This window comes from Tauraco erythrolophus, chromosome 19 (assembly GCF_009769465.1).
Source record: "Tauraco erythrolophus isolate bTauEry1 chromosome 19, bTauEry1.pri, whole genome shotgun sequence".
Lineage (NCBI taxonomy): Eukaryota > Metazoa > Chordata > Aves > Musophagiformes > Musophagidae > Tauraco > Tauraco erythrolophus.
Window position 1 is genome coordinate 4,453,977 of NC_141483.1, and position 15,229 is coordinate 4,469,205.

Consider the following 15,229-nt stretch of genomic DNA (forward strand, 5'->3'; position numbering starts at 1 on the left):
CATGATCTCTGTTAAAACCAGATCTGCCTCACAACTAGGCCAATGCCAAAGTCTGGGAGCAGAACACAGAGGCAGAGCCCTGCCTGGGGCTTTCATCCTATGCAACTCCTGCCAGGTCCAAGTTCTCCTGAAATCTCCTCCATTTGAAGATCTCCCACCCCCAAGTAACGACAGAGAAGGACAGTTTTCAAATAATTTATTAGGAATTTAAAACTGAAATCTGGAAAAAGGGTTACAGGTGTGGAGAGAACAAACATTGGAGTGTAATAACTTACTGGCTTAAAAACACAGCTTTATTTCTTTTAAAAAAAATGCCCACCCTGAAACCGGAGCCCCAGCCTCCAGGCAGTGGCAGCGCTGGCTGGAGAGTGAATCCCAGCCCAGCAGCAGCACAGCTGGCCCGGGATGTCTGGAGGGGGCACGGAAGCAGTTCAGCGCATATACCAAGAGGGAGGAAAGCGCTGTCCGCAGACCCAAATTTGAAGTATATAGAATAAAAATAAACCCAATAAAATGCAGCTCTTCTTTAATTAGGAAATATTTAAAAAAACAGACATACAGACTCTTGTCTCAGTAACAAAAATTATTGCTTTGTGTTTTCAGTACTAATCTGTTAAGTACCCTCTTACCTAAACAGAACTCTCCAAACGCATCGCCCAGGTCAGGACAAGCTCCGGCAGACGGGGGAGGGATGGAAAAGAAGGGCCCTGGGGGCACTGTGGCCCTCCCAGTCCTTTCTAAACGCCCCTCTCCCTTACAGGGGCTCAGTTTGGGGGAAGAGAGGGAATGATTTTTTAAAACTTAAGATGAAGCTGTTATTTCCCTGGGAAAAGAGTTTGGCTGCATCTTAATAAAAGGCTTAATCACCCCCCTTAACAAGGTCTTTGGTTCACTGAAATCCAGACCCAAACCTGCCCCATGTTCCTGCCGGAGGCTTCCCCTGGCAGAGGGCTGCTTAGCAGGGGCCCGGACCGCGCCAGGAGAAGCCCCGGCAGGTTCTGGAGAAGGGACCAGATCACCCCTGCACAGGACAACGGACAAATTCCCACAGTCTTCAGAACACAGAGTAAAGCAAACAGGAAGCTGCGATTCTAGAATTCATATAATCCCTGAGAAGCCCTTAACCCGCCCCCAAATCACCACCCTAATGCTTTCCTCCCCCGTTAATGACTCCCCACCCCAGTGCCCTGCCCTTCGGAGAACAACCACCCGAATCTCCCCCGGCCGACGGCCCTTCCGATACCCTCGCCTCTGGAGGAGGGTCCCCTTTCCCAGGAAATCTTGACGCAAGCGATAGCGTTTGGAGAGTGAATTCCTTTCAAAGTAACCAAGACAAGCGATGGCGGTGAAGCCCTTTACCTAAAGCCAAACCAGAGGCTGGCACTACGGAGCCCAGGGATGGAGTCTGTACATCGAGCGACTGGAAGCAGCTTTAACCCGCTCAGCAAAACAGCCGATGGCCGGTACGTTTCACCCCCGCCCCCACCCCCCCTTTCAGCTCATCAGAGGTCTTAAAATCTTACAGTAAAAGGTGTACAAAAAAAGAACGGAGTCCTGTCAGGATTCTGCTGGAGAGTATTGCTCACACTGTGGCACCAAGTCCAGGACCTGGAGCTGCTCCTTGGAGCCAGGCTGCAGGCGGCAGCCAGGTTCAGCTCGCGATATTTACATATTATACAGGAGGAAAAAGAAAACCCCACGTAAAACTAAACCTAGGAAAAAAAAAAATTCTTTCAGCTGTAAGGATAGTGTTTTTCACTTAGCAAAATATACATTTGTTTTGTTCCATAGCGATGTCCAACGTTTTCGGATCCTTGGAGTTTCACACTTTTCAAAGCCTCACATTTACAAAACAGAAACAATTAAAAACAGTTTCTTTAAAAAAAATAGAAATACATCAGTTCCTCTCAGCCTTTGCTCTCTCTGTGTCTCTTTCTTCCCTTCAGAACTGCATTCTTGTTACACACCGTGCTTTAAAAACACTGACGACAACAACAACAGAGTTGAAAATATTCAAAACAGTTTCAAAGCCAAATAAAAATACTCCTCAATAAAAACTACCTAACACAATCACAAAGCCAATTCATAAAATATGTCTACTAGCTCGGGAAAGAGCAAACAACAAAAAGAAGGGGTAGCCCCCCCCCAAAACAAAAGATAAAAAAATAAAATAAAAAAATAAAACTAACAGCTAATAAAATAAATAAAAGAAGAATCGGTGGGCTGGGGCAGGGAGGGGGGAAGCGTAAACCGTCGGTGGTTAGTAAGAAAGCGAGATGATCTCCTCGGGTTCAGTCCAGTGTGGTCTGGTCAAAGGGAGAGATCAGGGCAGGGCGGCAGGAGCCTGGCGGCCGGCCGGCAGTGTGCAGTTTGATTCAAGAAAAAGGTAACCTTGGCTCATCCCCCGAGGCTCACCAGATCCTCCAGCCGCTGTCCTCGGTCAGGTCACTGGGGAATCTGCGGGACACAGCACGGGAGGGAAGGGACAGAGCTACAACAACCAACAGCTCTCTCGGGGTTTTCTTCCGGTGTGATCCGACAGAAATCCCTGATACCCAAACTTGCCCCAACACAGACTTGCTCTGCGTCCCGCTGGCACCGCGGCGGGGCACGGCAGAGATGCTTCCGTCTTTTATGGCACGGGGCAGGCCTGGGAAACAAGGCCCCACACGCCGTGCGCCTGCCTGCCCGGACCTGCGGCACTCCTGGCTGCGGGTCCAGCTGCTTCTCCAGCGCTCAGCTCAGTGCCCTGGGCTCCTGTCTGGACACTGTTCCCTGCAAGTTTTTGCCCTCCTTTTTGAAAAGCTGGAGTTTTTTTAATTTTAAGCCAGCTAACTTCAGCCACGTTTGCAAAGCAAACAGAGACCATCCACCAGTTGCCTCTCAGGCCCATCCGAGGACCAGCAACAGAACTGATCAGACTCAGATTTTCCTTCTCCCAGGCAGGAGAGGAAAAACCTCGCTCCCCAGAGACAGCGGTCTCAGCAGCAGTGAGAACAACCAGCTGCACGGAGGAGGCTTCCCCAGCCACGCAGGTGAGCTGAGCTTGTCCGTCAGGATCACCGCTGGGCTGTGATTCCAGCCAACCCTGCAGACCTTTTCCCTTTCTATCAGTGCTCCTGTTTCCTTCCCCTTTGCGCCCAGACACTAAGTGATCTCTCCGCAGCACTCCCAGCCTGGAGAGCGCGAGGTGGGAACCCAACCCACCAAGCATCTCGTGCTGAAGCAAGCCTCAGGCTGGCCGCAGGACTTCTCCCACAGGCTGGGTCAGGCTGGTGAGCCTCACAGTGGCATCTGCAGCTCCTGCCGAGAGCCCAAGCACAGGGGCCAGCTCAGAACTCCACTCCTCATTACCCGTTCCTGTTCGAAGCTCTCTTACCTCCTGCCTCCTTGGTCCCCAGCTTCAGTGATACCCATTGGTAAAAGCTGTTGCAATCAAGGGACCCTGCGAAGAAAGAGTTAAAAACCCACTCTTAAGCAAACAAAAGAGAAGTGAAGGAGAATTACTACCACAAGAAATTCAGTCGGGGCCCAGATGCTGGGAAAGCTGGTTTCAGCTGGAGGTGCCAGGATGTCCTGGTTTCGGCTGGGACAAACTTAGTTTTCTTTTTTGTAGCTCGAATAGCGCTGTGTTTTGGAATTAGCATGGGATTTGGTATAAGAATGTTGATAACACACTGATGTTTATAGTTGTTGCTGAGATACCAAGGACTTTTCGGCTTCCCATGTTTTGCCAGAGGGCAGGTGCACAACAGGCTGGGGGGGAGCATGGCCGGAACAAAGGACCCACAACTCCTAGCTCAGGATTTGAGTTTAGGCTTAGGATTGAGGCCCAAATTGGCCAACAGAATATTCCATATCATCAACATCGCACCCAGTATACAAATGAGGGCTGGCTGGGAAGCTCTCTTCTCTCGCTCCTTGAATCTCTCTTCAGGGCTCTTGCTCTTCCAGGATTGTGGTTTTGGGACTTCTCTGTTTCGGGATCGCTAGCCAGGCTGGGCCAGGTGTTGGTCAGTGGGTAGCGAGCAATTACACTGACATCACTTGTTCATATATATTATTATCATTTTTATATATTAACATGCATTATCATTATTATTATTATTATTATATCAATATTAGTATTTTTTTAATTTCAATTATTAAATTGTTCTTATCTCAATCCACGAGTCTCCTTCCTTTTTCCCTTTTAATTCTCTTCCCTGTCTCCCAGGGAACGGGGACAGTGTGCAAGCAAACAGCTGTATGGTGTTTAGTGGCCGAGTGGGTTAAATCAAGACACAGGTCTGAAGAGCACATCAGCCTGCAGGACACTGCATCAGGGCCAAGACAGGCTTTTGGAAAGTCTGGGCCAGATCAGGAAAAGGTCTGGAGATCAGGACCTTGAGTGGGGGTCAGGGAGAGCCAGCGGAGCCCAGGGACATGGGCCCCAGGTGAACTGCTGCATCCTGCACCATCGTCTGTGCTCTGGGGCTCAGCGGTGGCATGGCAGGTGCTGCAGCGGGTGGTATTTCTCAACCAGAAAGCAGCTGTGGGCTGAGAGGGGGCCGCCCACTGCTGCTCACCTCCATCGCCATGTGGAGATGCAGCCCCTGCCCCGGCCGTGCCACTCTCCATCCTCCTCCCCCTGCGCAGAGCCCGAGGGAACACTCACCCCTAGGCTGTGGCCAAAGCCGGTGCTCGGGGCTGGACTGGCAGCGCTGATGTAACTGCTGACCCCTGAGTCCTGGTTGGCGGCTCCATAAAGCTCTGCCATGGGCCCAGGGCTGGTGGTGCCCAGAAATCCACCGGTACGACTGGGAGTGGAACCTACCGGAGGCAGCAAAACTACAAAGTGAAGATCCCAAAAATGCAACCCTGTCCCACCCCCCTCCCGCAGCCCGCCGCAAACCTCAGTGACGAGACACCGCGCTGGGGAGGAAAGTGGCAGTTACCTGTCCCTCGCACCACGGCTGCCGCAGCCGCTGCTGCCGCCATTGGTCCATACGCAGTGAGGGGGATTGCTGGAAAAGAAGGAACGGGCATCTCAGGGGCACTGTGCCTACACGGGGAACTCCTCAAGAGGAGCCTTCTTTTTCCACTGCAAAACACCAGCCCCACACAGACGCATCAGCTTAGTGCATCACACAGGACATCCGAGGATGACAAGAGGGGAGCGCGCAGCCCTGCAGTTATTGGGATCCTTTTGCACAGCGCAGGTCTGGGGGAACTCACCGGCCGTGCTCTGCTGAGCCCCCACCCAGGGGCAGCTGAGGGCACAGTGTGAAGAGCCGAACCAAAAGCGGGCAATTTCACATGTGTCCTGACACTGCTTAGCTTGGGAGACGCAGTTAATCTGAAGCTACAGATCCAGATTTGGGCTGTAAATGTGGAAAAACGCAGCAGCTGGCAGCTCAGCATCCTGAGGCTCAGCCCCTCCTCTCTGTCCCTTGGTACTACTCTTGAGTAACAGTTTAATAGCCTCTTTCTCCGTATTTCTCTACTCTGCTCAAGATGCATCATTCTCCTCGCCCTGAGTTTTGCTCCCGAACTGCTCAACCCCTTGCTGTTCACTGTAGCAGAGCAGGAAACATATACCTAGGGAGCAGAAACTAGAAATGGCTTAATTAAACAGTAAGTCTTAATTTATATTTAGCAGTTCTAATTCCCAACTCTACTGCCACAGGCATCCAGCCCTCAGGGCAGGAGGCATCTAGCCAGTATGTTTCTCTTTGCCCTTAAAATGACTGGGTCAGCATTTCATGCTTGAATGTGAAATTCACTGTGATTCTGTTTAGAGCACCATAAAAAGAGGTCAGAACAAATCAATCGCGTTAAGGCTCAAACCCAGACTAGCTTATAAGGGAATATTTAGTAGCAGGCACCAGCCTGCTTCAAGCAAACGTCATACGAGGCTTATATCTGGGTTAGCCGCTCATTACAGGCCCTGGGCCAACGCGAGCGCGTTGCGCATCGCCCCAAAGATGCTGTTCCAGGGTGGAAAGGCTGCCGGCAGCCACCCTCCTGCCCCACCACTGCTTTGAGCCCCTAACGCGCCAGAACGAACGTGGTGTCACTGAGACAGGAGGCTATGTCTTCTCAAAAAGACTCCAGTTCTTTTTTCCAGGAAAAACCCTTCTTGCCTTTGCAGTCCATCTACTGAGCTGCCAGGTTTGTGATGACAAAGCACCTGCATGTTCACTCCCTGCGTGCTGGAGCAATCATCCCTGCTTGTGCCATCCCCTCCTCTCGGTTCCACTTGCCAAGCCCGTAAAGCGCAGCCCATTTACGCGCACGCATCCACTTGAAGGCAGAAGGGCCCTCGAGCCCGGCACAGCTCGACGGCCCTTTGTCGGAAGGAGGGGGGCTCTGCCCTCCGTGGGACCAGCTCCAGCCTATACATGGGCACCGCAGCTCTCAGCGTAGCCAAGAGGCTGCACAGCGACTGTTTAACAGTAGGTGAGCGTAACGGGAAGGGAAGAATGCCACGATCCCCAGCTGGTACTTCAGCGAGACACTCAGGACTGTAAGCTAACGTGGCACCCAGCCAGGGCAGCAGCATTAATAACTTCTTGTTGTGCAGAGCCCTGGTGCACCCCAGCCGCGGGTGACAGCCAGGCCCTGGGCAATTCACCTCCCCTGGGAAAAGGCTCAGTGCAGCCAGGGCTGGACCTCGGAGGGGAAAGTACTTTGGCCAAGTCACCAACGTTTCTCTACATATTGTACGGGTTTTGCTAAAAAACACATGTAAATAAACTACTGGACCCACATCTCCTTTGCTTGGCAACCAAAAGGCTCAGAGTGGGGGTCAGGTGCTTATGCAGTTGCACACATGGTGTCAGGGAAGGGTTTTATTAAGAGGGAGCTGGGATTTGGTCTCCCCCTACCTTCCTCAGGGCAATTTGTTCACTGGTGGCTGCCAACCTCAGCATCCCCAGGAACAGAGAATCCCTGAGGATTGACACGGTTCCGTGCCACAGAAACGCCCTTTCAAGCCTGTTGGTACCAATAATTCCAGGAGAGCTTCTCAGGAAGCCTTTCCACACCCTCGTTGCAAAGAGATTCAAACCCTGAAACAAGTGGTGGCAAGGAAGTGCTGGGGAGGAGGAACACCACGGAAATGAGATGGCACACGGGGAGCAGGGTGCTACACAAAGCTGCTTTTCTACAACAAAAACCATGGACATGACAGAGCAGGGGAAAACATGGCCATGGAAGGGAGAGCAGACAGAAGGAGCATCACCTAGAGAGAACACACGGCACACAACCCAGGGGCTGAGGATCCAGAGGGTGTTTGCACTGTGAGGACATTGAGTCAGGACTAGTTCTTGGAGAACGATCCTCTGCCCCCATTTCATTCCACAGTTCCCTACGAGCACTGCAGGACGTCGTGGAGTCCCACCACGCTCACTTTTGCCCAGGAAGCATGTGTGGGAGTAGCTGGGGAGCTGGAGCAAGGAGAGCATTCCCTGGAGCCCCTCTGGCACAGGCAAACAGGATTAGGGTAGCCAGGAGTGCCCCCATACCCTCTCCCTCCTCCCAGCACTCCAAATCTCGTCCTTGCAGCAGCTCAGGTTAAGGTCATTTGTAAACCTCTGAGAAGTCACCCTGCTCTCTGCAGTTTTCCATATCTGGTTTACGCCCAGCCTGGGGCAAGGAGCTAAAAACGAGGCAAGCAGCAGGAAACGCCATCTAAGGATTACATGCCTTCATTTGGTGTGACCTGCATTGCCCCTTCTCAGAGGCAACACACATGGCTCTGATTGCCTCTCCATCTTTCCGGCCCCAGCTTTGGGTGGAGCTCATACAGATGGAAGAGGAAATAAAGAACGTTTCCAGTCTAACTGCGCCAGGCTGTGGAGCAGCGACACCACTGAAGAGCCCAAAGCCCCCTTCTCCCCTTCCAGGTTGTGAGTTTAGGAAACGAGCGGGACTGACCTGTGAGCTCAGGGAGGACGGGGGCACTCGGGAGAGGGGTCCGCTCTACACGGAACTCTAAAAACGAAATGCAAGACAGCTTAGGAACTCGTCAAACACCTCGAGGGAGACCCCGCAGAGAGACGGCATCGGGGTCCGCTGGGGGAGCAGCCTGTAGCCAGACTGCGACCAGACCAGTGTCTTCTTTAAACTAATTTATAACTGGTGCTGAAAGATGCTGGACTCCTGCCCTGAAGACTGAAAGGATCCATTTATCCTTAGAATTAATCTGGCCAAGACAGGGCAAGCGCAAACTTCACTGTGCAGCCTCAGGTCTGCCCTGGAGCATCACCCTGTGACCCATCCGATTTGCCCTCTTGGCTGCCATGCCAGTGGGTGCTCAGAACGTGCCGCGCTCATCTGGGCACAGGTTTACAACGAGGCACTTGAAGCCACAACTGAGACCCACAAGCTCGATTCAGAGAGAGCTTCCAGCCAGCTAGGAGGCAACAGCAACTTTCAGCCACAGTCAGCCTGAGCTCGCCTCAGGTGAAGAGGCAACTTCCCATTTCCAGCCCCTAACATCAAGAATTCATATATAAACCATCACACTAAGGGATGGAGTAAGGAAGGGATGCTCAGAGTTGCCACTTCTCTAGAAAACAGCAAGACAGTCTTTTCTCTGACTGCGCTCTGCCTCGTTCCCCTGACTCACAGAGAACGGGAGGGACAAGAGGCCCCCGAAAGCTCCGAGCAGCTGCGGCACAGCAGGTTCCAGCCATTGATCGCAGAGTCCATGTTCTGAGCACATGGCGGGGTTGGGCGCTTGAAACCACCCAGTTTGCGGTGGATCTGCAGCCCATTGCCCCAGCAGATGTTTTCTGGAGGCTGTGAGTGGTCCAGGCGCTGTTCGGAACACAACCATTGCACTGCAGGCGCAATTTGCAGTTTGGGTGCCTGGGAGTTCCCTGGCGCATGGAGAGCCGTGTCTGAAAATCCTATGCTACTTTCAGAGCGGTGGCAACTCTGGTAAATAGAGACAGACACACACAAAGGCAGCGAGACAGGCAGAGCTGCAAGGGCCCTTCTGTGTCACAGCAGCAGCTCTACAGAGGAGGCCAACATAAAGGGTGTCAGAGCAGCCTTGGGCTTTTCCTGCCACTGGAGTGTGAGGATAATCCTAATGAAGGACAGGCTGTTCCCACCTATTCCAGGGCTTTACCCCTCCCCCTTCCACATCCGTCTCCAATTTAAAGAAAGACCAAACAGGGGAAAGGGTGAAAGGGGCAGAACCTGGGTCACCCATCATGCCAGGGACTCCCATCACACCCAGCAGACCAAAAAAAACGAGTAGGGAGCACCACTCACCAGGGAACTGATAAGTGTAGCCAGGTGCAATGCCAGTGTAACTTCGACTTGCGTAGGTGGCAGCTTGGAATCCTGGATAACCTGGGGGAAGAGTAAAGGTCTCTGTTACTGCAAGCTCGCAGGGTCCATGTCTTCAGTGCCTGGCTGCTCACGAGCAGTGTGACCATTACTGTTAGAAAGCATGAATAGACCCAATAGCAGAAAGCCCAGGAAACAGCTGGGCAGAATGCACAACGCCTGTGAGTCTGCAGAAGAGCTTTAGCAGGCTCATTTAATTTGTTCCTCACTCCAGACATGTAAGGACATGGAGATTTCCTTCTCAGAAACTCCCAGCTCTGCAGACTACAGCTTTCTGATGCATCAGCCGGATTTACAAAGAGGAGGAGATCAGGGAGGTGGGGGCATTTGAATGGCTGAATAGCTCTGAGTCACTTTTGCACTGGAATTGCTGGTGAATGCAGGCAGAGCGCTTCTTCCTGGCACCGGGCAGGAGGACAATTCCCACCGTTCCCCAGGAAGCTGACCACCTATACAGAACGAGGTTGTGAGAATGCAGGGCACTGACGCAGAGATGAATATTTGATTTGAGATCTCCCAAGACATGAGTATGTGGATTTCCCAATGACTCAGCTTGAGCCTTACTGCTGTAAAATTCAGATGGCTTAGAAAAGGCAAAACCCAAAACCACAGCCTGGAGATTTATTTTCCTTCAATAAGTCAAGTGAAAATATTGGGGAAAAAAATGCCCTTTTTGGGGTTTTGTTCAGTGACTAACTGCTATTCAGCAGGCTTAGCAAGGAGAGCCAGGCCGAGTACACCCTGCCCAGCAACACCGGCGATGATCCTGAGCAAACAGCACACTCTTGGTTTGGCTCAAGCCTGGCTAGAACGGATAGAGGGAGGGAGAGAAGCCAGGAACAGCGCGATCCTTCCACCTGTGCTGGAAGGATCGCACTTGACTCTCAGATCCAGGCATGAGGGTTTGTAGACCCAGAAGCAGAGGCTACAGAGGACTTTTTTCTTTTTTAATCTTGTATCTGAGCACATTTGCCTCAGAATCATGGAGAGACATGGGACCCAGGCTGCTTGTCACCAGTTTCTCCTTACAAGACAGCATGCATGATAAGTGTATCATTTTCCTTGCTATACCAGATACTTGCTGTCCCCAAGAGGGAGGGAACAAAGACAAAGCTTAACTAGAACTTTAAGGATGTTTTTACAGTCTTTAAACAGCACTGAGGACATTTATACGTACCACTGTTTCAAGTGGAAGCTTGGGGGCTCTTTAATCAACTAATTAATCAGAAAGCCTGTAGAAGCGTGGGAGGAAGATGCCTGAGTACAGATTACTCCGCACTCGGTTCAGCTGTGTAGTTACATCCTATTCCACGAGAGCCATCAAAGAATTGCAGTCTACATGCCATGGCACTGCGTGACCATGACCGGAGCCGCGGAGGGCCGGAGATGCCCAGCACATATCGGTGTCCCGCCAGCTCCGGCTGTCGCAGGGCAGCGGTGACAAGTTTGTAGTTTTTCCAGGTGCCACCAGAGGGCAAGTTGTGATCGCAAACAGGTCCCAGCACCCCCCAAGCCTCCCCGGCCTCGCAGCAAGGAGAGCTGCCCTTGGCTGCCCGCGGCTCTCGGAATAAAACCTCTAAGCTGCTGCCTGGCACGACCGGGAGCTGGGCAGATCTGTCCTTGGGCTTACCCAGCATGCCGATCCCGAGCATGAAGGCATCCATCCCGTAAGGCATGACTCGGGACCGCCCTCGTGCCGAGCCCGTCGGGGACATCACCTCCTTCGGCTGGGCTTTTTTACACTCCACCTGCCACAAGAAAGCAAGGGTCAGGCTCGGCCGACACCAGAGCGGAGAGCCATGACAGCACTCCCGGGCCCCGGCCACCACCAGCAGCCTGTCCCACTGTCCTTCCATAGCATCCCTGCCTCTGGCCTGCATGCTGCCAGCTTTGCCCCTGGCTCCGCAACCACCACAGGCAACGAGGAGCTCAAACACGGCTTTGTTCCTCCTGGAGCTGCCCCTGAGACTCTGCCTGGCCCTGCAGCAGGGCCTCAAAGCCTAAATTTCCTCATTTCTGAATAAAGGCAAAACCTGTCCCCTCCCAAGCCACTACAAAGTTTCATGTAACTTTGAAACCTCCAAGTACTGCATAATTCCTCATTACAGGCAGCTCTTCTCCTTGAAAGCTCAGTATTGTGCTGGTTCATCTGTCTCCACACTGTGAGTTTCTTTCCCAGATTGGCTGCTGTGATTTTGGGGAAAAGACTCAATCCAATTCCCCACTGCAGAAGGAAGTGTGTCAGGACCCAAGAGCCTCACACCCTGCCCCTGTGCCACCGCCCCACTCTGTCCCGCACCTCTGTCCCTCTTCCCCTGGGTTCTGCCCCAGACACTCACCATTTTGTTGTTGATCTCATGGAAGTGGATTTCACACACTTTCTCCACAATGTCTTCACTTTCAAATGTGACAAACCCAAACCCTGAAGAAAAGGCAAAACTCCGTGATCAGGTCAGAGCTCTGTGCAGTTTGCACCTGCTACCCACATCCTTTTATTGGCAGGAGAAGAGAAGGAGCCACAGGCTTCTAGGATGGTATAATCAGCCCTTTCTAAAACGGCTGTCACTCATCTTCCTTCTCCAGCAAATCCTGCTTTTATGCACAAGAATAACAGGAGCATCCTCTTATAGATTCCTCTTTCCTCCTCACCCTGTACTTCCCACCCTCTCTGAACCCGACTGCTCTCAAAACGAAGTGTATTTTTTTAAAACTTTGCTATTTGCAAGGCAAACCACATGGCTGATAATGCTGGGGAGGATCCCAGCAGACAGACGCTCACACAAAGGAAGTCGGCGGAGAAACGAACAGCTGCTTGCCAGGACATCACCATCCTCGCTAAACGCACCCCACCAGCAATAACCCCCTGCACGTTTCCTCTTCAGTCACCAGTCATAAAGCCTCGTGTAAGCAGGCAAATATCGGCAGTGCGGTTGTACTGAGCAAGACAGACATACACAAGGAAAGCGATTTGCAAAGTTTCCCCAAAGTGAGGTTAGTATCTGGGGTAAGACAGGATAGCGTGTTCCCGGCCCGCGCTCGCACCTCCTTTCTCTCACCAACCCCTTTGCCAATAGTTTTGGCAAAGACCAGTTCGGGTGGGCAGACTAAACTCCTCTCAGCTGACTGCAGCCATTCCCGGAAAACTGAGGCAGGTGGGAGGATGTCTTTAAGCTTGCCTTATAAGCAAGCTGGGATTAAGCAGAGCTTTCCGCTTTCCAGAACTGGCTGGTTCCATGGTGCTTTAAAATAACTTTTAAAAATAGACAGGGATACACTGCCCAGAACCCCACTTTTTCTCCACACTGCCAGAAAAGTCTCTCTCTGTAAACTCCTCTGCCTGTCTGCGCCCAGGTAGTTACACATCACACGCCTCAACACCCACAAGCGGTGGAGCTTGGGACTTCAAGAGCAAAAACCCTGATGCTGAAACCAGTCCTGAGCCCCATCAGGCCTGCTGCGCCCTGGACAGAGCCCGACGCTGCCAACACAGCAGCCAGCAGCTCTCCCTTTCTCCTTCCAAAATGCCTGACAACTCTTTAATTGGACTAGTGACTGGGAGGCACCCATGGAGGAACAGGGGTTAACACTTCTTCCCTTTTAAGATGAAGCTGGAACAACATCCTAGGCCAGGCAATCAAGAATAGATTTAATGGCTTTAGAAAAAAGCAAAAACCTGAAGGGCACACAGTGTACGTAGCAAGAGCAGAAGGGAGCGTTCCCTCGCTGATCCGGGGGCAGAGGTGCTTGGAAGTGCTTCAAACAACATGCAGACATGAGAGTGGCCCTGCACAAGGCTGTTACTGGCCCCAATTTGGAAGACACCAAAGCGAAGTTTGCAGGTTAAGTCGTTGCCAACAAATCTCTGGGCTGGTGCAACGCTTGCTAATGTCGAGCCTTGCCCCGCTCTGGGGCAACTGGTCTGAAGACTCTCTGGGAAAGCGGGAGGCAGGGACGCCCATGGGTGGGCTGGGTCTGGATAGCACAAGTATTACAGCCTTGCTCCCATCCTGTAACCAGACTCCACCAGCAAGACTCGGGTAAGAAGAGGTGACCTGGGAGCACACGCAGGCTCCGGGCCGAGGAAGGGGCGAGAAGCAGGCACTCTTCAGGCTCTCGTGTCAGCTTTCCCGAAGCTCAGATTACTCGGGACAAGGTAAGACACACACTGCAGGCTGGAACCACGGAGGTAAGCGGGCAGGGGAGGAGGCTGCCTCCTCTCACATATCTGCAACTCGGCAAGTTTACAGCACAGGAAACGCGCTGGACAAAAGCTCTCTGTGCTGCGAGGGACGCTGGTAAAGGATGCAGATGCAAAAGGATGGGGCGACTGGAGGCAAGATAAAGAGCAGCTGCGACCCACATGCCCTGCTGCTGGGATACTAACCCCTCCCTAGGCAAGGCGGGAGGCAAACCCTCCGCAGTTCCCTCTCCTACAGCCAGAAGACCGCTCTCACCTCGGTGTCGGTTGGTTGTCTTGTCGAACATCAGCATCGCATCGTCCACCTGCAAAGAGAAGAGCTCCGGATCAGATTAATGCTGTTGCCACGAGCATCCTCCGACACGTTTGTGCAGAGCTTCCCGGACCTCCCCAAACCCAAAGGGATCAAGACAAGGACTCCCATCCCCAAGAAGGAAGCAGGCTGTGAGCACACACACACCAGCCACCCCACCGGGCACATCCCCAAGCCACAACCAACTCAGTCCCCACCAGCCCAGGGCAGGTGCTGCCGCGCTGAGCCCCCTCAGCCCGGCCCCCGCAGCAAGCGACCCCCATTGTTTGCCCGTGGCTCCAGCCGGGGGGCAAGGAGCAGGGAAGGCATTGTTCCCAAATCCCGGCCTCAAAGGAGAGGAGAATTAAAGGGGTGGGGGGAGAGAAGCAAAGCTGGAGAGGGGAGAGGAATAAGGGGCCTCCCAGCATCAGGGGAAGCGGAGGCCTCAGACAACAGAGCCCGCCTGGGAAAGCTGGGAAGCACCCCCGCCCCCACCCCAGAGGAGCCTTTCCTCTAAGTGAGGTTTCCCACTGCTGGAGGCTGTAATTAGAGCAAATTTACTGCAAGGCCTGAGCAGGGCTGCCTTCCCGGGGGGAGGGGCGGCCGGATCCCATCCCCCAGCCGGCCCGGGGCTGCTGTGCTCCCCGGCGAGCACATCACCGCCTGGTGCCACTTTGCCCCCACATCTTCCCACCGGTGTTGCCTTGCAGAGATGCGTGGGCCCCGCTCCGCAGGTCAGGCCGAGAGGGGTTAAAAAATACGCGTCAATCCCCTCCGTGTAAGCCCCAGTGTAAACCTGTCCCACTGACCCATCCCTCCTCTCTAATACCGCTGCCTTAATCCGATTATGAAACTGGACGTGCAAGGGCTCAGGGGAGGCGGCGGCAGTCTCTGGCCAGCAGCTGCCCTGACCCTCCTGCTCCTCCTCCTCCATGGGAGACCACTGCTCCCCAAGCAGCGAGCCCTACACACCTCCGACTCCACGGAAGGATTACTCCCTTGCCTCATCCCTGGGAAGCATCTGTATTGCTGCTTCTCTGGAACAGCCCACGGGTGAGGGCAGAGCGCTGCCCATACCCCAGCACAGGCAGCCACAGCCTTCGCTCATGGAGAGCCCACAGGTCAGGGAAGGGAGAGGGCTCCGAGCCTCAGCACCCCCCAGGACAAAATAGGACACCCAGCTCCACCTCAGTGCCACGAGGATGGAAGGATGTTGGATGGATGCTAACATTTCCAGTGCCATCACAAGCAGACAGATCATCTTTGATGCCCTTGGGCTTGTCCACCACATCCACCCTGCAAGAGCCAGGCGACAACAGACAGCCTGGCTCCTGCTCATCCCGTGCTCTTCCCATCCCAGCTCAGCCTCCCTCAGTCAAGTCAGCAAACACCTG

General features: G+C 53.2%; 1 protein-coding gene across 5 annotated transcripts in view; it reads right to left on the bottom strand.

The window, feature by feature from the left end:
• Nucleotides 1–3,403: 3,403 nt before the first annotated feature.
• Nucleotides 3,404–15,229, bottom strand: part of MSI1 (musashi RNA binding protein 1) — a 28,233-nt gene continuing 16,407 nt past the window's right edge. Inside the window, exons 7-14 of one of the 5 annotated variants that reach the window (XM_086623345.1) lie at nt 13,800–13,848; nt 11,685–11,767; nt 10,976–11,093; nt 9,268–9,348; nt 7,921–7,977; nt 4,938–5,006; nt 4,658–4,812; nt 3,404–3,445 (exon numbers count right to left, since the gene is read on the bottom strand). In XM_086623345.1, the coding sequence (XP_086479471.1) occupies nt 3,404–3,445; nt 4,658–4,812; nt 4,938–5,006; nt 7,921–7,977; nt 9,268–9,348; nt 10,976–11,093; nt 11,685–11,767; nt 13,800–13,848 (654 nt within the window). Of the gene's footprint in view, nt 3,446–4,657; nt 4,861–4,937; nt 5,007–7,920; nt 7,978–9,267; nt 9,349–10,975; nt 11,094–11,684; nt 11,768–13,799; nt 13,849–15,229 lie in introns of all 5 variants that reach the window. The other 4 variants (XM_086623344.1, XM_086623343.1, XM_086623347.1 and 1 more) reach the window with 4 other exon arrangements.